This window comes from Oxyura jamaicensis, chromosome 21, assembly GCF_011077185.1.
Source record: "Oxyura jamaicensis isolate SHBP4307 breed ruddy duck chromosome 21, BPBGC_Ojam_1.0, whole genome shotgun sequence".
In the NCBI taxonomy this organism is placed as follows: domain Eukaryota; kingdom Metazoa; phylum Chordata; class Aves; order Anseriformes; family Anatidae; genus Oxyura; species Oxyura jamaicensis.
Window position 1 is genome coordinate 4,421,024 of NC_048913.1, and position 23,776 is coordinate 4,444,799.

The 23,776-nt window shown below is 41.8% G+C and overlaps 2 protein-coding genes across 2 annotated transcripts in view; both read left to right on the forward strand.

The window, feature by feature from the left end:
• Positions 1 to 1,922: 1,922 nt before the first annotated feature.
• SLC25A33 (solute carrier family 25 member 33) lies at positions 1,923 to 21,463 on the forward strand. The gene is made up of 7 exons (XM_035344341.1): positions 1,923 to 2,080; positions 10,885 to 11,064; positions 14,760 to 14,837; positions 16,265 to 16,365; positions 18,605 to 18,671; positions 20,023 to 20,306; positions 20,906 to 21,463. Exons 1-7 carry the CDS (start codon positions 2,031 to 2,033, stop codon positions 21,106 to 21,108), a joined length of 963 nt encoding a protein of 320 aa, XP_035200232.1. The 5' UTR covers positions 1,923 to 2,030; the 3' UTR covers positions 21,109 to 21,463.
• TMEM201 (transmembrane protein 201) overlaps positions 10,452 to 23,776 on the forward strand; it is a 43,320-nt gene continuing 29,995 nt past the window's right edge. The window contains exons 1-2 of the mRNA XM_035344339.1: positions 10,452 to 10,481; positions 13,318 to 13,324. The gene's annotated coding sequence lies outside the window, so the exon portion shown is untranslated. The remainder of the gene's footprint in view (positions 10,482 to 13,317; positions 13,325 to 23,776) is intronic.

Sequence of the window (23,776 nt, forward strand, 5' to 3'; positions counted from 1 at the left end):
AAACAAAAGAGAGGTGTTAAAAGAGTCATCTGACTTTCAATAACCAGCTCTCTTCTGAGTCATCTACTCTCCAGAACTTTATATTCTTTGATTAATTTTCATCATCTGTTGGGATTACACTTGAAAGTAAGCTTTTCAGGCATCTCACCATTTTACAGGACCAGCTTCCTCTCTATATTAACAACTACCAAATCCATGTCACTGTATGGATCTCTGGTGTAAATTCTACATCATTACAAAGAGTAACTTTACAGAATCTTGATGACAGCTTGGGATCCTTGGGATTCTGGCTTGCATGGGAACCAGGTGGCCAGAGCCGTAACTTCGCCTCAGATCCTATTTGCACTTAATGCTGTATTCATTCTTTAGTCTCAACAAATGCTGTAGACTAGGGATCCCATCACCCATGTCTGCTAGACTGATTCTGCTTCAGTAAATCATTACCCTCCAGCCACCACACAAGATCTCTTAAATGTAAACATTCTTTATAGCACCTCAAAACCAGAAAGGTCTAGGACAGTTCTTTCAAGACTGAGGATCCAAGAAGGCCCACACCAACAGTACTGCCCCCAGTGTGAACCCAGGTACTGCTTCACTTCTTGGTTTTAACCCTTAAGCCATGTTTTCCTCCAAGTAGGCTGAAACATAAACTCTGGGAGTGTGCACATCCAGCCTTCAAACCCCAGCTTCCATCAGCTTGAGGACTGGGAATTTTGGCCTGTGCCATACAGGAGGCATGAGGTTCATGTCTGAATCTGAATTCAAACTAGGAGGCTGTTCGTTCAAGCCCATTGTCATGATAATAGAAAACTTGTGTATATGGAAAATGTGCAGACCAAGGGTCTTTTTGTACATGTTAATTTTTTCCCCAGGATTTTAGCTTTAATGTAAAAAGCCAGACATTCCTAAAAGTCCTGGCTGTGAAATTAATCCACAGCATATAAATTGATGGCATCTATCCTACCATAGAATGTAAATCATTGCACTGGGCCAAAGGTCTTCCACTGACTTTAGGAGAGTACAAATTTTAAAAGCTTGATGTCATGTGCCCCTTAAATATAAAGCCTGCTAAAGCTCAGTGTCAAGCCACCTCTCAGAAACACCCAGCGGCTCACTTGCCCAGCACTGCGAGCATCTGAGCTTTCCCCCAAGCCATTCAAAGGACTGGAGGAAAGCTGCAGGTTTTGAATACCCAAACAGAGCTTTTATTTTTTGTGTGTCTAGTGAAATAACTGGGGTGTTTCCTCTGTTCCTGATATTAACACAAAACCAAAAGAGCTTCCCCCTCTATTCAGCCCTGGTGAGGCCACATCTGAAGCTGTGTCCATTTCTGGGCTCCTCAGTACAAGAGGAACAGGGAGCCCCTGGAGTGAGTCCAGCAGAGGGCTAATAAGATGATTAGAGGGCTGGAGCACCTGTTGTACAAGGACAGGCTGAGAGAGCTGGGCCTGTTTAGCTTGGAGAAGAGAAAGCTAAGAGGGGATCTTAGCAATGTGTACAAATATCTGGAGGGAGGGTGTCAAGAGGATGGGGCCAGACTCTTCTCAGTGGTGCCCGGCAACAGGACAAGAGGCAATGGACACAAACTGAAACACAGTGTGTTCCAGCTGATTATGAGGGGGCACTTCTTTATTGTGAGGGTGACAGAGCCCTGGAACAGTTGCTTAGAGAGGTTGTGGAGTCTCCTTCCCTGGAGATATCCAGAACCCACATGGATGCCATCCTGCATGCTCTGTGTGACCCTGCTCGGCAGGGGGGTTGGACTGGATGATCTCCAGAGGTCCCCTCTAAACTCAGCCGTTCCGTGATTCTGTAAATCTGTGACATCTCGGGAATCCTTGGGCGCTGGGGAAACCTTGGGCACTTGAGAGGGCGGCCTCAGCCGTGAGGCGGGCCGGGGCGGGCCGGCACTGCCGTTGCGAGGCACCGCCCGCCGCCATCTCACGCGCGTCGCGGCCCGGCCTCCGCTGCTCAACGCCCGCCCAGCCGGATCCTGAGGCGGCGGCACCGGCACCGGGACCGGCAGCGGCATGGCGGGTGCCCCTCAGGAGAACACCCTGCTGCACCTCTTCGCCGGGGGGTGAGTGCGGGGCACCAGGCGGCTGCTCCCGCCGGGGCCATGCCGGGCGGGGAAGGGCCCACGGTTGCTGACGGCCCCCTGAGGGAGGCGGCAGCCGTGGGGGAAGCCGGAGCAGGGCCGCCCGGCCGGCGGTTAATTAACAAAAAGCCGTAATTTGGGCCGGTGCTGCCCTCACGGCCGGCCCCGCTGCGGCGGGTGGGAGCTGGGGGCCGCGGGTGGGCCGCAGCTTGGTTTTGTGCGGCATGGGGGTGTCTGCAGAGTGTTAATGAGCTCTATTAATGAGCTCTGGGGATGGCCACATAGTTCATGGCTCTGTGATTGTGTCCGTGTGGTTGTACCGACAAGGAAGTACTAAAAAATAAAAAAAGGAGAGAAGGTCCTGGTACTCTTGAGTGGCCTGCTGGGCCGCTTCAGGAGTTGTCAGCTGCTTATTTTTGTTGTGTGAGGTTTAAAACAAGCAAACGAAAATGAAAACCAGCCCATGTAAAATAAGGTACCACGTGAGTTTTAATTGCAGTCCAGTAAGGTCATTTTATCGTGTAAAGTAAATAAATAAACAGTCACCTAATATCCAGCTCGTAATTGCTGTTCCATGTACTTATGTCCTTATGAAAAATCATTTTTTTTTTCAGATATTTAGACTATCTAAGTGGTGGGATACTTCATGGTGACAACCAGCTGACAACAGTTAGGAAGCCCCCATGAAACCTATTGTTGGGCTTAATCTGTTTTAAAATACACCATTGTTTCTTCTGTTGCTAAACTTCAGTCTCCTCTGATGTGCGTGGAGCAGTAAATTCATTTAATACAAATATTAAAACCAGTTTTTCTGAGTTTTGAAGGCCCTTGTGCTGGCTTAACTGTTACGTATTGTTGTAAATATTCTCTTCCCCTGTTTCTTTTTCCCCCTCTTTGTATTAGACCAGTGCCTGGAGGCTGTGTCAGGAATGGGAGCTGGATGTGCACATGCAACTGGTTTGGGTAGTAACAATGCCTCTCCGGAACTCTAGGTGTCCTCACATAACTCCTTGCACAATAAATAAATAGGAATTTTAAACTCGCTGGTGTTTTAATCTAGCAATGGATGTTCAGCATCTTCCTTAGTCATTTAATGTACCCTCCACCTTCTCCAAGGATCCTAATGAACAGTTTCTGCAGTATACCTAGAAAGCCATTAGATCCAAGCTGTTTTTGGTAGAGCATGGAAGGAAAGAATGGAAACAAACAGAGAACATCCTCCTGACCTGTCTGTTATAATAAGACTGATCCATTTTTAAGAGCAGTGATGAAAATATAGCATGGAAGAGAGAGATGGCCTTGTAAGGTATACAGGCCTTTGAAAAATAGCTTCTTATTTAAAGTGGCACCGAAAAGTGCGCTATCACTTATCTGGCTGTGATGTTACAGAAAGGAAAATGAGACAGCAAAATTAGTTTATCTTCTTGTGCACCAGCTTATGCTGAAGTGTTTGCCCTATACAAATAAGGGTGCGTGTGTATAATATGTTACTTTCCCACCCACCATCCCAAATTAGATTTATTTCAGAGCAGTTCCCTGTTCAGGGCCCTAAACTCATGTATTCTGTTATGTGTCTACTAACGCTCTTACCTCTGCTTTTCAAGTAAGAAATGCAGACTTCTGGGGCTCACTGGGTGGAACAAGAAACTGAATGTCAGTTTCAAACTGTCATGCAAGGTATTCAGTTTTGGAATTTTAGAATAATTACTGTGTTTATCTTTGAGCAATAGTCTCTGAGTAATTGGTCTTTCCAATACCTTTACATTTGCAGTTTTTGTTAGAATCCTAATAAACCTTAATAAGGAGGTTGTATCATGATGCAGAGTTCCTGCACTACCAGGGCCTTGGATAAAATTACCTTCTAGAGCAGAACGTGGTTGAAGCTCTGAATGCTTTATAAATTGTGTAAGATGCTAAGCTTTGTTCCCTTGCAAAATATTTTCTGCAGATGAAGCTCACTCACTTAAAATAATTTTGTTAGAGATTTATTATTGGTATTACATTAGCCTCCTGTGAAGGTGAGTACGGGGCGGTGTGTCAGATGCTGAGGAGATGTAATACAACACCCTAATGTCTGCACAGAAAAGCAGGCCGGCTTACTTACAGGCAGACACAGACTTTGGCTTCCTCTATTTCTGTTCCTTCCTTTTAAGGCTTACAGTAATAACAGCAAACCAAAAGGTCTTGGGATGTTGATGGGAAAATGTCTCTGAGGGCAGGGAAGATTTCAGAAGCAACAAACAGAATGATGCTTAAATTGCACAACAGATGTAAGCATGTTTACAAGTCTGGGTTCCTTCTTCCCTGTTGAAGTCAGTGGAGTTCTTGCTTATTTTTGTGTGGGGACAAAGCTTGGCTCAGGCTTCAGCAGAGGTGACTCCATGTTGTCTCTCCAGCTGGAATAATACTGTTTACTACAGGGATTCTAGCAGTTGATAATTTAGAGGCTGCAGAGCTTTTCACAGAACTGGCAAAATCCCTGAAAAAGCTAAGAACAAACTTCTTACCTTGATTTCATAGAAGCACTGCGTGATGTCTATTCTTGAGCAGTTTTATTCAAGCTGGGGAGGGAAACTGTGCTCTGTGAATATAACCATGTTTGTGACTTTTTCTGTCTTGGTGTTGAGGCCTGAGTCTGTAACTCCCTTGCTGCTCTGAAAGCCACCTGAGATACCAAAGCTTTCTTAAGCCACCTGGAAAAGAGCTGGAAGATACTTTGGAAAGACTGGTAATAGGAAGCTGCCTTGAAGACATTGACACCTGTCATCACGTGTGTACATGGATTGTCTCAGTTGCACCAAGGGGTGTTTAATGCATGAGGTCACTGAGATTCTTGTTTGAAGTGTTGGGGTTGACCTCAGTTTGCCAGAGCGTAAAGCAGAAATAACAGAACTTACGTAAAGCTACTCCCCAGAGTAGTAACCACATGAGTTGTGGGTACGGGGCTATATACAGCTCCCACAGATGTTGACTGTTACGTGATGTACTAATGCTAACGAACCATTTGGGAGATACTGTTTCCATATGTAAAATGAACAGAAGCAGTCTTCACCCAAAGGACATCTGTTGTGCTGAAGTGGTCCAGGACAGACGTAGAGTTCATAAAGAGATTCACTCTCTTCCAGGCCTTTGTCTAGTTTAGGTTTTCGTGTGCTTTATATAACTGACTAACAGTGCATCAGCTTGAGGAACGCAGTAAGTGCTTGCAAGAATATTCACACCTGATGACAGCCTTGTTGGCTAGAAATACATTGAACGCTTAATACTTCAAAACTGGGGCGTGAAGAACAGTCTGTATTGCTTTGAAGCTGGCTTTCCTATGGCTTCTGAGAATGCAGGAGCTTGTTTTGCTTCCAGTCTTGATGATGCAATACTGAAATATCAAAGACGCAACCTGCTCTGCTGTTTGTGCTGTGCATTTCATGCTAGGCCACGTGGCACGTTTGAGAAAAACAAAATGAAATTCCTATCGCAAGTACAATCTCGGGGAAAACTTGTGTAGCACTTGCCGTGAATATGCTGCTCACCTTGAGATCTCCTTGATCTGCCTTCACAGACACGATCCTCTGTCAACAACCAGGAAAGCAGATGCAGTGTTAGTGCGGTGAAGTGTTAAGCACTGGTCATGCCACTGAATTCATTGGGACAGAGTCCTGCGTCCATCAGAGGGGTTCAGACGGTAGCACCAGATGATTTTCAAGCTGTGTTTTGAGGTTTGAAGCAGTGTGTAGTACAAACCATGAAGCATGAGCTGAACTGTGGTTGTCAGCCTGGTTCTTAAGGTGGCCCGTTAAGTATAGCTGCCAGACAGGTTGCACTAATTCTCCTCTGGTGTTTCAGTTGACTTCTGGCCACCAAAAATTAGCTGCTCCGTATGTTGAGAGCAGTGGCCAGAGGAGGAGGTACTCCCCCATGCTGTCAGATTGAGTTAGGAGTTACAACTCCCCTAACCAGGCAATCGGATCATTGCAGGTTTTAATGCCTTTTTCTTGCTTTTTAATTTTCAAATCGTTAACATTGAGCATTACATCCGGTTATTCATATTAGGAATATTGCTCAGTGATTAAATTTAGGACAGATGAAATAAGCCCTACTCTTAATTAAGATCCTTGGCATCATCTGTATCGATTGTGCTAGTGGGCGCTGGGAGTTGATTTCATATGCGAGTCAGTGATATATTGGGGGTGGGCTTTGTAAAAATAGAAAGCTGGCAGCAAGAGAAGTCGTAATTGGATTTGAGATTAACATTCTTGGCATGATTTTTAAACAGAATGTTTTCTGTTTATGGAAGCAAATATTTTTTTTTCTGCAGGTCGTAATGTATAGCACAGGATATATCTCCATAAACACTTAACTCTTGGCCTGAGGATAAGAAACGTGCTTTCCTTAATTTCTTTGTTTGGACATGACAAAGCAGAGAATTGCATTTTCCTGCTCCAGTGGCAGTACATGCCTGGCAATCCTGTAGCCAGAGGAGGTATTTGTAGCCTGAAGGACAAACGCTGTTTTTCTGGCAGTATGCGACAGGCCAGGTTTGATGAATTGCTGGGTGTCGCGCACTGGAGAGGGCTGTGTACCTGTGCTGCATGCAGAGCAGAGCTGGGAACCTCTCGTTCAATGCTTGCCACGTGACTGAGAAGAGTGTACCATGGTGTTTTGTTCCCGAGGAGGTTTCTCCCTTCCAATAAGGACATTTTTAGGCATTGCTGAGCTTTTTGCTAGATGCTGGTGCAGTGAGCACTGCATATCATCTCCGGATCTGTAGTTCTGCACTGGTGTATCATTAAAAACCTCAGCCTAATCAGGATGAAGACTTGAAGGTATTGCCTCAATTGCAGCTTTAGATCCCCCCAAATCACATTTACCTCGCTGCCTATTCATAGTTGAATCTGTCAGGGTTTAGGGCTGTTTATATAGCTGGGGAAGGCTGGTTGGTGTTTTTCCTTTCTTCCCAGATGAAGGCATTTGGAACACCCTAGGAGTACAAAGTGTTTCTTTTATGCACAGCATGTTATTTTCAGCCATCTTTCCAGGGAATAGAGCAACACCAGGATATGATGCAAAAAAATTCCATGTGGAGGAAAATCAGCTCATCTGTGCAAGATGTCTAATGCATCAAAGTCCTGATTTGAACTATATGCTGTATTTATATTTGGGATATAATGTGTGCACGCTATTGACATTCTGAGAATTACTCTGTTAGGTAATGCTTTTTTCTTAAATGTCACGCTGACAACATTAACTCTGAGCTGTTAAAACTCATGATGCAGATACTAATTCATTGTGCTGAGTATTGGAGGATTACATATACGTTCCCAGAAGTACTTAAATATTAAAGGCTGCATAAATTAACTGGATTATCAAACTTAAAGGATGGAAGGCAAGGAGCAGGCCAGGAAGGCAAGACAGCTGATGAAGGAGAGAACATGCCAGAGAGGCTAAAGAATTGTATGGCAAGATGTCACTCTAGACTGAGCAGCTGGTAGGTCAGAAACAGGACATGGAATTTGTGTTCTGAATTTATCAGGTGTTACTGTGAAGGTATTGTTTTAGTGTTCATAAATGTGAAATAAACGAGGATAGCAGTAGGGTAGCATTGGTAGATGAACTGGGAATTAAAGAAATCAAATTATTTTCATTAAACTCCCTCAGATTTGCCTTTTTTTGAGGAGGTTGATTATTGGGGTGTTAATTATGCTTGCATCTGTATGGGATATACATAGTAGGGATGGTGGCAGTGTGGATCTGCAAGAGGAATCCTCAAAGCACTTCCCACTCCAAGTCCTAACTATGGGAACAGGGAAAGTTTTGCAGGAGAAACTGCTCCTGGCCCTTCTGTTTCCCCCGAGATCTAGGTTACAGCACGTGAGCAACATGAGATGCATCTAGCAAAACAGGGAAGGATAAGCTGAAGCCATGTCCTCCACAGTGGTATTGACAGACCAAAAGGCTCGTGTCCAAGCCCCGGTTCAGTACACAAAATAATCAGAGGCCTGATAAGGTCCCTGTGAGCACTGCCATTCTTGATCTAAGTGACACCACTTCAGCTGCTCTGTACCTCATCCCATAATCAACTTTGTGTCTGTATTCATCAATCAAAGCTTAAGTGATTTAACAGGATGAAGGCAGATCTCTTCCTTACAGTGTCTTTCACTCTGAATGTATAGATTGTCCCTAGTTCCAGCCAAGTTTTCCCCTTTCATCAGGGAAAAGGAAGAAGCAAGAACTTAAAGGAAAAACTCATTGAAGTGTTGCTGTTAAATCAGATTGTCAGGCTTGGTGACAACAGTTTCTTCTGTTGGATGTTTGTATCTGAAAAGCACATCCTTTAGAATCCAGGGCCTTCAGGGTTTGGCAAAGAACTGTTATATTCTGATGTAAGACACACTATTTCAGCAAGCAGAGTAAGTGGCACCAGACAAAGCATTTCTAAACTAAATGTATCCACAGCTGGAATTTCTCTGCCAGTCTTTCAATTCCATTTTCCTTGTGTTTAAAAATGATTCTTCTGGTGAAATAATTAATGCATAGAAAATACATGCTAGCACCTTTATTTGTGTCATTTTGTAGTTCTATGTTCCCAGTCTTACTCAGGCAAAGTTCTTGTGACTCCTGCAAGTAATGCTTTTTTATTTGCAAGTCAAAGGATGGGATTTTTTTCTTCTTCTCTCTCTCATGGGAAAGCCACTTAAATTGCAGTTTGACATGAACATCAAAGAAAGTTAAGTTATTGACTCATGCTGTTTTCTAAGGAAAGTCTAAACACAGGTTTTTGAAGGAATAACATACTTTGCAACTTGTGCAAATAAAGAAAATATTTCTTTGTCAATATGATCAGTTGTAGTAAATGCCCTTGGAAAAAAACTGAGCTCTTAAGTCTTCCTAAATCCCAAGTTGTTAGATTAATAAAACTCAGAGTGCTTTTTAGCCATCCTCAGAATTATTTTTAGTTGTGAAGTTTGACAGAAGGGATGTTCAAAAACAAAAGAGGAACAGAGATGGAGAGAGAAATGGTTTGACAAGCCATTTTTGAGATGATGGATGGAAATTGGGTCTTGTGCACTCTGTGTAGTTGGCCCAGTAGGCTTTTTCTGAGCCACGCTGACTACAAAAAGATGAGTGTGTGGGCTTTTGGAGCAAGGGAACAGGTGGCTCCAACATTGCTCCTTGGGCTTTTGTGGCAGAACATGAAGCACAATGTGTTGTTTTCATGCAGTGAACCACCAACTCTTTGATTCAGCCAGTTCGCTAACACTGGGAACTTCCAGCTTTTGCTCCCCTGTATGGCAATGGCAGCAAACAGCAATGATATCCAGGACTGGTTTGATTTCAAGAAGAATTTTGTAGCTCTTTTTTTCCACCAGTGATAAAAGTCATGGCTGCTTTTCCATCGCTGTGTTGGAACATTCAGATATCACCAGATCTCAGTAATAACCAGTTGATGTGTGATCTGCACTGACAACCTTAGCCTCCCTTTTGGGGAAAGGTGTAACAGGAGAGGTTTTGGAACTTGCATGACGTTGTGTAGAACACGTGGTTTGTTGAAACTCTAAGGTAAAGAGCAGCTAGTCCTGGGGTAAGTAAAAGCTCTGTGCTGGAAATTCTCAGTACTGTTTCAACTTATTTTTTACATTAGGTCTGTTATGTCCAGTGTGTGAATTAGGAGAGTTTGTAACAGCAGGTTGCTGGTGGCTGGAATGTTGCTTTCCAGTTCTGGCATTATCCAATTATAGGGAGAAGACATGCCTTAAAGAAAGAGGGAGAAAAAGTCCTAGAACAGGAAAAACAAATGGAGTGAGACAGTGGCAAGGGCTGGATAACAAGTTGCAAGTGTCACAAGTGGGCAAGCCAACTTAAATGTCCTTATTAAAACCATAATTTCCACTCTTTCTGCCCCCCTGCTAACTTTGTTTTCAAATGAAGTTGGTTGTTAGATACCTCTAACATAAGGGGTCATTGCAGGATGGGATCTTTTATATAATTGTATGTTTATTATGTTATTATATATAATAATGTCTGCATGTACACACGTGTATATATATATTATTTCTGTGCTTGTGTTAGCAGACTTTGGGATTTCTGGTCATCTTTAGCAGCCTGAAGAACAGCACCCCTGTTACTGTATTTTTCCACCCTCTCTCATCCTTGCAGCTTCCTACACCCCCCAAAAAGCTGATATCCATTGTTTTAAAAAGACCTAATTTACAGTCATTTTTCTCTTTGCTAGTTCTGTAGGCAGCCGTTTTGATCTGAAATGGTACTGAAATGGTGAAGGATTATATTGCTGTGTTTTCAGCCTACAGTGTCCTAATCCCCAGTTGCTTGTTTTTATCTGCAAGATTCCTGCTTTCCATAGGAAAAATCCATCCAAGGCTGTGTCTGTGTAAGGAGCAAAACCTCTGAAACATGGGTGCCTCTGAAGTTTTTACAGGCAGAATTCCAAGCCCTGGCAGACTCCGGCACCAGCAGATGATCAGTCATGGATTTTTGTTGGGGTTGGGTATTGTCTTCGTGTTTCACCCCTCCAACCTCATCACTACATGGGATCATCGTTAGTCATCAGAAGTGTTTCTCAACCTTCTCTCCCCTCCTCCAGGGCTTGGGAACAGTCTCCCTTTCCCTGATGGAAAAATTGCCCTGCTTCTTAATTATTTGTCCACAGCATGGAGCAAGTGAAGTTGAGTCTTTATATTTTTTATATTTATACTCAGTGCTCTTGTGACTCAGTATATCTGTGCAGCCATGTTTTACTGACTCTATCTTCTGTTTAAATTTGTGTTTTACAGATGTGGAGGAACAGTTGGTGCCATCTTTACTTGTCCCTTAGAAGTAATAAAGACTAGGCTCCAGTCTTCAAAGCTAGCCTTCCGGGCTGTCTACTACCCGCAAGTCCAGCTGGGGACCATCAGTGGTGAAGGAATGGTTAGGCCAACGTCTGTATCACCTGGGCTCTTCAGTGTTCTCAAGTGAGTACTGTTCCTCTGGTCCTTTGATGTTAATTGACGCCAGTGATCTGAGTTTCCATTCCTCAGTGCAAACAGGGAATGCAAATTTTGCTTCAAATTTGCACTGGAAGGATGCAGGTCAGTTGGGCTTTTGCATTCAGCGGTCAAAAGATAAATTATTCTTTTAAAAACACAGATAAGTTTCCTGAGTATTCCTTTAAACTTCCATGGAAATTTTCTTTCTGATTTGAGTAAGTGCCTGGAAGTGTTATTTTTAGGTTGCCTCTTCAGATTGGAGCTTTTTGGTAGTTACTACATTGTGAGGATCAATACAAAGGACATGCCACAAACTTTTGATACTGTTCAGCTTGCAGGAATTATCATAGAAAATATTCTGGATGAAAGGTTTATTTATTATTATTATTTTGAACAACAGAGAGTGTAGTCTTTGTGTTTTATTGAGAATCGTGTTTATTATCTCCTTTGAGCAGTGGAACAGGTAATCCTTACTAGCTGGGGCCAGTTCCTGGTACAATGAAGGACTGAACTTGAGTTGTGTACTCCTTGTCTTTCTTTCCTGGAGCCGTTCCCAGTTTGCTTTGAGTGGTTGGTGGGAGATCCTTGTTTCTATTGCTGCCCAAGCTATTTACCTGTTTGATGGAGGGAAATTTTAATTCAGCCTTTTCCTGTCACGAACTCTCTCGGAAACTTCATTTAGAAGTGAGAGCCTGTAGCCTTTTCTCCTCCTTAATGGAGCAGTGCTGTAATGAGGTTTCTGATTCTCTGCACTTAGTGATTCATGCCAGCCCCTGATCGATCTTTGAAGCCTGCCCTGCTTTTAGCATCCATTTGAACCAGGTGACATCCAGAATTCTGTGATCCCATAAATTTTAAACTGTGCTCATCTGCTCTGTTGTGTGGATGATTTGTAACTGAAACTTACAGGAGTCAGGGAAGGGCACTTTTTGCAAAAGAAGTCTTGCCAAAATATACTTGGAGCTTTGGAAGCTCTTATCTTTTCCTCAGCTGTATCTGACTTAATGAGTTCTCTTCTGTTTGCTGTTAGTATGTTACTTCAGCTAATTATTATTGTGCATCAATCCTGTCAACACCTGTATTATTTAGTCACTTTTCTGTGGTTCAGATTGCAGCAGCTGATGCTCTAGCTGTTCCCTTTTCAGATGTATATTCATAAAGAAGATGAAACGTGAAATCGTGTCACTTAGAACTGCTGACTAATTTTACCAGCAACTCTGAAGGACAAATCTCTACTATTATATTTCCTATCAAAGCACAATAAAGTTCTGGTTCAGACCTCACACAAATGCATTGAGGCATGCCACATTTGGATCATTGGGCACACCACGGGGTAATGCAGAGGAGGTCCTGCTTAGATCAGGTAGTAGAAATGCCAAAGAAAATAGCTAACTTGAGTAGCAAAACAAGTTGAATGATTTATGTAAGGCCAACACACTTGGCAGGTTGCCTGGGGAGAAGCTGCACGGTTATATAACAGTACAGTGCTAACTCAAATTCTCTGCAGAACTAGAGGGCTAGAGTCATTCTGGGACTTGAGTTTCTGTGTTGTAAACAGTGCTTCTTTGGGATGGGAACATGCCAAGCACTTTGTATATTCAGAGGTGAATCTAGAGCAATCCGTGACTGAAAATGTAAAGCAGTGCCAATTGCCTTTGATTTCCATCTCTTTTTCCCTTTATACTTTTTTTTTTGCCTTGCAGCATTGGACTTGAGAGAGCTCTGACTCAAGGAAGTGGTAACTCAAAGGCACGAGGCTCTCAATTTATCTCCTCTTCCCATCTTTCTGTGAGATCCTCCTTTTAGGGAGTTAAAAAAGGGGTTAAAATTGAGTCAACCGTTTAATATATTTATTAAACTCATTAAATTTGGTGACTATGATCCTGAGTTCATTTTACTTCAGGAATTGCTCAGCTGCATGTATCACCAAGCTGTTCACCTAGTTACCCCAGAGGATTAAGAAGTGAGAGCAAAATAATCATGCTCCCTGTCATTCCTTTGGTGGCAGTATCCACAAAGTATAGGTAATACTATTGATTGTGATCTTTGTGATAAAACACAAGTGCATGAAGAAAGAGGAGGAAGTTAGGTCTCTTACTCTTCCATCCCTTTCTCAATCCTGGTCATGCGTGCATGACCAAGTTGGATGTGAATTGAATTTTCTGTTTTAGGAAACCCATATGGCTAAAGAAGCAGCCCTTCAGAGCCGTACATATAAAATCTGTCTGTGAGTTAAAGGTGTTGAGTATGAAGGCCCCTTAACTGCTGTAAATAGAACCAAAGTAGGTACTCAGGAGGGCAAGTTAAGCCTGCTGCTGAATAGAAAGCACTCCAGAAGGACAGGCTGTTTTTGTCTAATCCGTTTAAGATTCTGATGAGTCACCCCAGCTGGAAGCTGCAGTCGTGACTGTTAAGTGACAAAGAACAAGTAGTTGGTGGATCTGTCTCCTTGGAGACACTCAGCCCTAGAGTTTACACAGAAAGTTCAACTCCACTGCAGAAAAAGCATTTCAGAAGCTCCTATATCTTGTTCTGTCTAATGAGCTTGTTTTTGGACCCTGTGGGGAACGTTCCCAACAGTGCTAATGACCTAGAAAGCAAACTCTGAAAAATGGGCATTTCAAACAGGTGCACGTGAACTACCCCTGGGACCTGTTGTTATCTGGATTTTATTGCACGGTTTTCACATGATGAGCCTTTAGTTCAAGTGGGGAGCTGCCGTCTACCAGATTGCGCACTGACATCCCGATGGTTACTGGACCGTACCTGGCTGTCACTGGTGAACACTTGGCTGTTTCCTAGTGTTTGGCTGTCAGAGTGTTCCTTGTGAATATGTCTCCTGTTAATAGTGCAAAGATTTGTGTTTTTTTTTTTTTAATGAGGCACCTGAGCAAGGTATTCTACAGAATTTGACAACTGCTGGGGAAGCTGCCCAGTTTGAACATGCCTTCTCAGATGTGTGGGGAAATGGGTGAAAATGGCTTTGGACTGGAGCAATTGCAGAATTGCTCAGGAAAACATCATTTGGTTGTTTTCCTGCTTTAGACCTGGCCATGAAATCCAGTGGCAGTGATGCACAGCAGTACCTCTGTGCTTGGTGTTTCCTTTGGAAGGATGCTGTGAACTCTTCAGAATGCCCTTGAAACCAGAACAGTTACCCTGAACTGCCTGGGGAGACATAGCTTGTGATATGGTGCTGCATTCAGCTTTCACTCAGCGGAAAAAAATCACGACTAACTAATTGTGAAAGGGAAGAGGGCTTCTTTTTCTTTTTTTTTTTTTTTCCCCATGTCTCTGTCCTGGCAACAAACTCCTGAACTGCTTAAATTGCTTAGATACAGAAAATGCCAAAAGTATTCTGTGTTCATCAGAGTCAACTAGCATTGGATTCTCCAGGAAACTATTTGATTCAGTTCCTGACAGCTTTCAAAGAATGGAAATTATAGCTTTCTGTCATACAACACACATTGGCCTGTAGCACACTGAAGTTTTACCACACAGTGGCTTTTATCCAGTAGTCTATAATTCTGCTAATTTTCAAGTCTGTTGTGTAGCTTGAGAGCTAACAGGTTCACAACACTTACTCTTTTAGCACAGTTCTTTTGACCACCTGCCAGAACAAGAAATGTAACTTTTAACCCAAATACTACCCATTTTTTCCCGTTTGTTTTTATTTTAAGGTCAATTCTGGAAAAAGAAGGACCAAGGTCGCTCTTCCGAGGTCTGGGTCCAAACTTGGTTGGAGTTGCACCATCAAGGTAAATAGTTCAACTATTGCTAAAAGAAACGTTTAAGGCACTGACCCGAATGTTGCAGTCCGTTTGTGATTGAGAAGAATAGGTCAGAAAATTATCCCATCCATAAGTTGAGATTTTTGAAGAGTATCAGACGTGCATATGACAACAAATATTTTTTAAAATTTGCTTTATACTTGTATGATGCTGTCTTTCAATTACATGTATCAATCACTAAATGTATTCAGAACTTGCTTCTCATCAATATTTATGTCCTCTTCTAAAAAGTGATGAAGTGGTATGAAAGTCAGTACCTGTCTTTCTAAAAATGAAACCTGGATCTGACAGGTTTCTCATATTTTACTGGCTTCTGTAAACTTGTGTGTGTGTATCTTAGCTGTTTCTTTTGATCTGTGCTTTCTGTTATCAGTGGAACTTAGTTTATGATGCTATCCTCACAAACAAAAAGTGGGGGCAGGGGATATTTTAGCCTAGTACTAAAAGAGAATTTGAATTAAGGTGTAGTTTAAATAAGTCACTTAAGTGGCTTTTGCAATGACTTTATGCTTTAGAAAATGGGAATGTACTGTAGAAATATCTGCAGGGTTAATGTTTTAATTTTTCTAATAAGGCCTACCACTTCCCTGTGAATATATATGTGTTTCCCAGACACTGAGTAGGAGCTAGATGCAAGGGGAAGCAGGAATACCTGTCTGGTCCTTGACTGCCTAAATTCTTCTCAAATGAAAAACTGCAGCTGAGGGTCAGAGGGAATGGGCTTGCAAAGCTGCCACATAACCCCAAAGGTCCCCCCACTCTTTTCTAAACAGTAACAACAAAACTACTTATAATGGCTGTATTCGGAAGCCTTGCAGGCACCTAATGTTTGCTTTCCACACATACTGATGACAACCCCTTGGCAGGGCTGAAGATTTTGTGCCTAGCTAATATTCAGACATTGGCTGTTGTAGATCTTGCTGTGAGATTTTACTTCTTGCATGCATTATGTAGGGATTTCGGGTGGGTAAAACTGTTTTTCATTTCAGCCCAGGGTTAAGTGTTTAAAGCATGAAGTGCTGCTAAGGCAGCTGTAGCTCTCACCGAGTTAAGGGAAGGCGTAGGCTCAGAGTGGGGATGTGACTTTCCCAAGGTTACAAAGGGTATAAATACCAGTGCTGATGTTAGGATCCAGTCCAACTTGCTTTATCTGCAAGACCATGTTGCCTTCCATCTCAGACTTGGTATGAAAGTGAAATATTTCTACTTTGTGGGTGTCAAGTCAGATAGTGGCATTCTGTTGTAAGGAGAAAAAATGTCTTCATACTTGCAGATGGAAGCAGTCGTATGGAGACCCCTTTGGAGAAAGTCTTTTTCTGGAGGGAGTAAAATAGAGAAGTGTCTGACTTGATGTCATGAGTATCACATTGATTTTCTTCTCTTTTTTCCCGCAGAGCTGTCTATTTTGCATGTTACTCCAAAGCCAAAGAGCAATTTAATGGCATTTTTGTACCCAACAGCAATATTGTGCACATCTGTTCTGCAGGTTCTGCAGGTAAGTGTTTGTAATTCATCTTCCTGCAGCAGTACCCCAGTGTCCAGCTCCTCAGCAGTAGCAGGAATGTCTGCATTGGCATCAGCATGGCTCTGAGATGCACCTTAATTCTTTAAACTATTTATTGCAAGCTGTTATTGCTTCAAGATGTGTTCTGTCCCTCTCAGTAACTAGAAAGTGAGTAGAAAGAATCATAAGGCAGGGACTGGACTTTCAGTCTGTGCAGGACCTGGGCAAATAGACGGGTCTGGACTGAGGGCTGTGAATAATTGTGATTGATATGTGAATGAATTCAGAGGCAGTATGCGGCTCATTCTGAAACATACATGCAGTTTGTGCTTGTATATACAGAAAACATTAGAACCTATTACTAGGTGTAGAAGGATATACTTTCTAGGAAATACACCCAGCACTGATCTCCATAAAAGGGCGAGATCAGGAGACGTGACCAAGTTCACGAAACAGAGGTATGTAAAAGGCACTCCTAATGAGCCAAAGTTCAGAGACTATTTTAAAATAAAATTGGTGAGGCTGGAAACATCCCGTTCTCTGGGAAACAAATAGACGAGTACTTGGCAAGCTTGCTATGGAAACTGTTAAGGAATACACTCTCTGAAGAGCTTAAATTGGTGTTTCACAACGTTACTGAAAAGGTAAATATGCTCTTCTCTAGCATCTGGTTCTAACAATCCAGGTATTGGTGCAATCTAAAGAGTTTATAGCAAAGGTATTGCATGTGTCTGTTACGTAATGTAGTTGTAGGAAGCCTTAGCACCTTTTCAAAAAGTCATCCTTACATATGTGAGGAGGCAGAGAAAAGGCATTTAAGACTTCACAGAAGAGCCTAATAAATAGGTAGATGGATCTATATGTATGGTTTGTATGTATCAGTCAACTGGCAGTCGTCTGCTTTGTAACCTGTGCAAGCCTGTGGCTCTTACATCCAGCAAGGCTCAGAAATTGCTGCCTGAACTAATAAGGCACTTGAAATGCATGTTGGTGGAGCTGGAAATCCTTTTGCTTTGGCCTTCACAGATTTTTGTGCCAATATACCAAGAGATAATACAGTGATGCTCGACAGGCACAACCCTTTCCGTAGGTTTCATGGTACCCTTGTGAATGAGCCAGAGCGGTGTTATTTATTTCTCTTGTCTGTGAACTTCTATGCTTTGTCCACATTCACTGTTGAGGGAGGTTTTAAGAAATCGCTGAAGCGGATGAAACTGATGTAGACACATGCTTGGCTGTCTTTTTAATTAAAGATTTTTTCAATAAGAGCTTCTTGAAACCATGCACCATGTATTGCAGCTACAGAACAGTGAATAGTGGCATGATCTGATCCTTGTCTCTGAAGGATGGTGACCCTTTCAGTGTTACTGGAAATACTCTACAGTCAGCTTTTGGAGGAAGCCAAAGGCAGACTTCATGGAGTTTGATCCCAGGAGTTTGCTTGCTCCTAACTTAACATATTTGCAGAGAAACTGTGTTACTGTTCAACACTTTAAAATGTTTCTAGACTTTTCTCTAGTAAGTGGGGATAAATGTTTTTCTAAGTGAAATGCTATAGTAATGGCTCTAAACAGTTTTAAAAAAAAGTTAACGGACATCCGCAAACCTTTGATACTGTTTTAGCCAAATTGTTTGGGTTTGTTGTATTTTTCCCCACAGGATGGGAAAATATTTTGTTGTTGTCAAAAAAACATGACAAACAGGAATAGTGGAGCGGAAGAGCCCCACTAGTTCAAGCATCGGTCACCAGAGAGATCATTAAACGTCTTTCCCAAACTAACCCCATAATTATGGGTGGACTTTGTTAATGAGATGGCTCAATGGCACCACCTAGAGCCTTGGGGAAAGCAAAAGACTAATACGCATGTGTATTCCCCACAGGGTTTTCTTGAAACCATGCAACTATATTATCTATTTTTCAAATCCCAGTTGGTAAGCTATCTTGCCTACAACAGTCTTTAGGAATGTGAAGTCCATATTAGAACAGGTATAAAAAGGAAGGAGCCCATATGAAATTCCAGTGCCATTGGTTGATACCTTCTGAAGTTGAATATAGATAGTTCTCTGGCAAGAGCCAGGTTGTAAGCTACACACCTGTGTGTGTTTTGAAACCTCTGGAGCTGTGACATTAGAACTGTGTCACTGCGCAGTGTATATGGTTCCTATTTGCATGAACAGTGGCAGTGCACTGGCCCGGATTCATCTATACTTTTTCTTCTCCCTTTTTCAGCCTTTGTCACAAATTCCCTGATGAATCCTATATGGATGGTGAAAACCAGAATGCAACTGGAACGGAAGTAAGTGACAGAGATAGGATACTGTTCGATGGCTAAGGGAGTCTCTGGAAAACTTAAAAACTTAAGATGCTTTTATTGATGGCCTTTTAGACTTTGATAGATCTTGATCTTTCTTTTCCCTCACTCCCACCTTTCAAGCTGCCATTCGTTTGCCTGGTCAGGCTGAAGGTTAAGGTTTTGAGTGTTGTATTTTAATTTGATATTACTCAGTTACTGCTGAGAGGGATATGGAAGTTACCTCCAGTGCTGAGTTAGATTCAGGTTTTGGTTCCACTGTAAATGTTGAGTTAATTTGGACATAGCATTAATTTGCCCTCAGATCCCTGCTTACAAAGCCTTCTGTATCTCAGGGGTTGATGTTGAGGCTAAATATGTCAAGGACTGAAGTGCTTTGACAGAGAAATAATAGAGGCCATGGAAAGGTCAGAGGAGCCTGTGTGGGAAGCCAAACAAGAGGTTGCAGTCTGTGTCCCACTTGGCAGCATCACTTGTGCCAGCCCCAGATCATGCAGATGTGTGTGTTACTGCAACAAACGAAGGTTACTGGTACACAGCTAGGTAGCTGTAACCAGGAAAAGTGATGGTTTTTAAAGTTTAATGAACCAGGATTAGTTTAGTTTAAGTTAGTTTTAGTTAGTTAAAACATTCTAGAGGTGGTAAGGATCTGTTGCAGTTGTTTAATGTTCTCTTGCTTCTTTCAGCATTGTATTACTGTTAAGTGTACCTCCTGAGGGCAGAGAGGGAATTTGAGAGTGATATCTTTTAGCTGAGCAATTCACAGTCACTGGTGGATATTGAAGCAATGAGGGACTCCACTTATGACTCCTCAGAATGGAAATTCTTCCCTGCAAGGATGGGTTAGGTGAGATAAGAAAGATCCTTTAGCACAGCACAACTTATAAATAATTTATAAGCCTTAATTCTAGCGCTTCACAGGGTGGCACCTTTGAACTGCATGCTGCCTCTTGAAAATGAAAGATCGCTTCTCATGTAGGAGACCTCTGTCTTTTGGCCTGCTGAAGATGGCTTTAAATGGAATTACTACCTTAATACAAAGCTGTGTGTCCTCAATGTTTGTTGTGTTTTAAAACATTGGCGTGAACTGCCACAGGACTGGAGGTGTAAAAATTATTACAAGTCTGTATTAGTCAATTAGCAAAGCCAAGAGTGAACTCTTAGCATGATAATCCTGCTCTATGCAGCTTTCCTAGAAGAATTTTTGTGGTAAAACTTAGTAGAGAACCATTTCTATAGTTAGGGGAACTACTGAAAACCTGTGGGTTTTTTGTTTTTGTTTAATCTTATTTCTCATTCTAGGCTCATTATATTCTCTATTTTGTTTGTTTTTTAGAGTGAGGGGTTCAAAACCAATGAATGCATTGCAGTGTGCTAGATACGTTTACCAGACAGAAGGTATCCGTGGCTTTTATAGAGGCCTGACTGCCTCTTATGCTGGGATTTCCGAGACCATAATCTGCTTTGCTATTTATGAAAGTTTAAAAAAGCACTTAAAGGAAGTCCAGCTGCCCCCTTCTTCTACTAATGGGACTGAAAGGAACTCCACAAACTTCTTTGGACTGATGTTTGCTGCTGCTGTTTCCAAGGGCTGTGCCTCTTGTATTGCTTATCCACATGGTATGTTAACTTTTCCATTTATGACTGCAGAAGAACAGCTGTTGCCTCTAATCCAAGGCAAATGTTGGGTTTTAGGGTTGTAAAAATTTTGGCTGTTTGAATGGCCAAATGCACGTTACTGCAGTATGTGTATATGCAGTGGCATTTTCTGTTCTGGCCCCATTATTCCTAGTTAGCTATGTGGTTTTCTGATCATCTGGTTATTTTAATTCACATATGAGGCAATAAGAACTCAGAAAAAGGATGCATGCATGCAAACCAAGTGTGGGAAACACTTGTGGGGTGAACAGAGGTATTTTTGGATAAATGTGAATGTTGTCATGGTTATATACAAAGAGCAATATTGGCGATGTGGGTGGGCATCAATAAAGCCTTTAGATCTGTAGCAGCTTGAATAAGCACCTAATCCATATATTCCACATGGAGGGGGAAGTCATCTTTAACTTCTTGCCTGAAAGGCAATCTGGAAGTACTGGCTAGGAGGCGATGGATGCAGGAAGGTTTTAATGTCCATGGGCCTTGCATATTCTTTCTTGGTCTTGGTATGTTTCTTAATGGAAAAGTTTCGTTAACTTCAGTCTCTCTTCCTCTTTTCTCAGAGGTCATACGGACACGGCTGCGAGAAGAAGGCACTAAATACAAGACTTTCATTCAAACAGCACGTCTGGTAGCACGTGAGGAAGGCTATCTTGCCTTCTATAGAGGACTCTTTGCCCAGCTCATCCGACAGATACCAAACACAGCCATTGTGTTGTCGACCTATGAGTTAATTGTGTATCTGTTAGAAGACCGTGCAAAGTAGCAGAGCCAAGACTACTGTTACAGACTGTAGACCAATTTCTTCATTGAACAAATAGTCCTTTATGACTGATGCAGGTGGCAGTGCTGGTGGAAGAGCTACGAGTCTGTGATCACCTGCTGGATATTTTCCTTTTGGATTCATGCTTTCTGAAAGGTCTTGAGTCGTTAACGTTAATAGTTAATTATAACTTTTTTTTTTTAACTTAATGATAATTAAACAGCTACTAAATTAAATTACACTATTTAATTTATGTTTGTCCTTTTCCTTAAGCACAGCCATTGTGGTCAAGGAATGTACCTCGTACCATCAAATGATCTCTTGGACTGATGTTCATTAAAACTGTATTAAAACTCAAGAACTGGTTTGAAAGTTGGTCTTCCTACCACTAATGTCATGTCACTTTTTAGCACTAAAACAACCTAATGCCCAAATAACTTGGGGAGGTCTTATGTTTCATTCATGGTGCATCATTTGTTGCTGTGTGAACATTCTAAAGTGTTCAAGTGTCACACCAGCATCTCAGAGAAGTTACTTACACCGGCAGTGTTGCTGGAATAAGATTGTGGCAGGCTCTTCAGTAAAATGTAATTCTTTACAGTACTGCGTGCACCTGAGTGCTAGTGTCTGTAAACTGCTCTGTCCTGACTGACTGCTTTTAGACCTTGCTTTTGTGAAGGACAGAGAGCATAAGGACAGTCGGTGTTTGTGGGCAGGCTGACCTGCAGAGATTCCATGAGATGCACTAACTTGGTCCTGTATTCTGACATAAGCCTTTTGCTACTGTGAGGCTTTTTGTGTCAAATTTTCCTTGTACTTCAGTGCTAGGGGTCTGGAGAGTGGAAGAGAAGATAGGTCCCAAACACTATAGACTATGAATGCAGCTCTGCATTCTGCTTTATAACGTGATGTTCAGGAACAAGTCCCTCTTTGTTGGATGTCTTTGTAGAGCAGTGCTTCTGGTGGTTATCTCACAGACATCAGTGGAGTTAACACCAAAAAAATATACACCCTGTGTAAATATTTTCTTTGATTACTTGATTTCTTATTGAAGGAAATAAGGATCTGCTATTAACAGCTGCTGAAACAGTTCTTACATTTCATATAAATACAGTATCTGCCTTCCCCTCCAAAGACACATTATCAAAGGGGTATTCTTCAGCAGTAGTCATGATAGAGTTCATACATTTCAGTTATAAATCAAGTATGCTGCATAATTTATATAATTAGTCCATTCATAAGCATTAAAATGTACTTTTAATTTCAGTAATTTACCACTTGCACTGCAACAATACTGTTTACGTATATGTAAACATGTATTACATAAAATACTGTTTCCATATAATTCCTGGTAGAGCAGGATAACATATTTTAGAACTTAAATGGGTAGATCTGTGTTTTGCTTTGGCTATTCTATGCTCCTCTGTTCACTAGTGTCATTTGCTTTGACAGCTGAGGCAAACACTCCACCATTTGAGCCCAGCTTCAGTCTTCCCTGCTGTTGAACCGAACAACGAGCTTCTCATGATTTGAGCAGGTGTTGAGTTCTTGAGCATAACCCAAGTGTTTGTGGATAACTGACTTCAAGGAGCACATACAGTGGAGGTGGTGTTTGGACTTGGAAAGATCATGCGAAGCATTAAGAAACAGCCTGTTAGTGAGCAGGGCTGGCTTTTAGAAGAGAAAGTTTTCAGGCTATTATTTTGTTGTAGAAATGTAATGGGTTGATAACTGGATTCAGACCTTCATGTTTATTCTCATTAGAACCTATCTGGTGACTGGTACTTGATGTCATATTTGACATCAGTGTGATGGAGGAGCACCGAGCAAAGAGGGGTAGAATGTATGCATACCTCATTATGAGGCAAAACAGTGCAAAAATAACTGATTTCTATTGTGTTTCACTGAAAAGAACATACCATGTTACCCTTAAGCTAAAATAAGAAACAGCTGAGTAACTAAAAACTGGCTTTTTTTTTTTTTTTAATGGAGATGATGAGCAGCAAAGCTTTAGTCTCTATGGGAGTCATGCGGTGCTGTTTCTATTTTTGAGAACCAGGACACTTGTGCTACTGCTTTGAAACTTTTTTTCTGAGACTTGCTTTCTTAAATTAGCGTTCCTCTGTAGTCACAGTACACTGGCTCACTTACAAAGTGTTAGTCAAATGTGTAGCCTGCTGGTACCTTTTGAGAATGAGGGGAGGGAGCTAAATGACCCTTTTGTAGAGTTCGGGGCTTAGAGAAAGTGAACAGATCTTTGCTTCAGCTAAATATGGTGGAAAAAAACAAGAGTTCTGGATTTTTGTTGTTGTTCTTTAAGCTGTGCTGACAACCATGACAAAATTATTCTTAATTGGCTTGTGGGGGGAGCTATAAAGCTATATTGGGAGCTAATAAAATTTCTGAATTAGTGTAACTTTATTCCTTTTTCCTTCCTCTCTGCCATAATTCTAAAAAATTTTTAACCCTGTATACAGTTAACATTTTCATGTGATGCTCTATGAACAGTCCCATTGATGCCACTGAGCATGGGATAAGCCTATTAACAGAGGGAAGAATTGGGAGTAGTTTTTCCGAAGGGATATCTGAATTTAAAAACAATCAGCCTGATTCTGATTGTGAAAGAAAAACTTCAAGCATTTTTTGCTGTTTGTGCTGCTTCTTCAGCTCC

Coding starts and splice junctions, on each gene's coding strand:
- SLC25A33 (XM_035344341.1), top strand. CDS start 2,031: ATGGCGGGTGCCCCTCAGGAGAACACCCTGCTGCACCTCTTCGCCGGG. Junction 2,081..10,884: donor CTGCACCTCTTCGCCGGGGG/GTGAGTGCGGGG, acceptor TGTGTTTTACAG/ATGTGGAGGAACAGTTGGTG. Junction 20,307..20,905: donor TTGTATTGCTTATCCACATG/GTATGTTAACTT, acceptor CTCTTTTCTCAG/AGGTCATACGGACACGGCTG.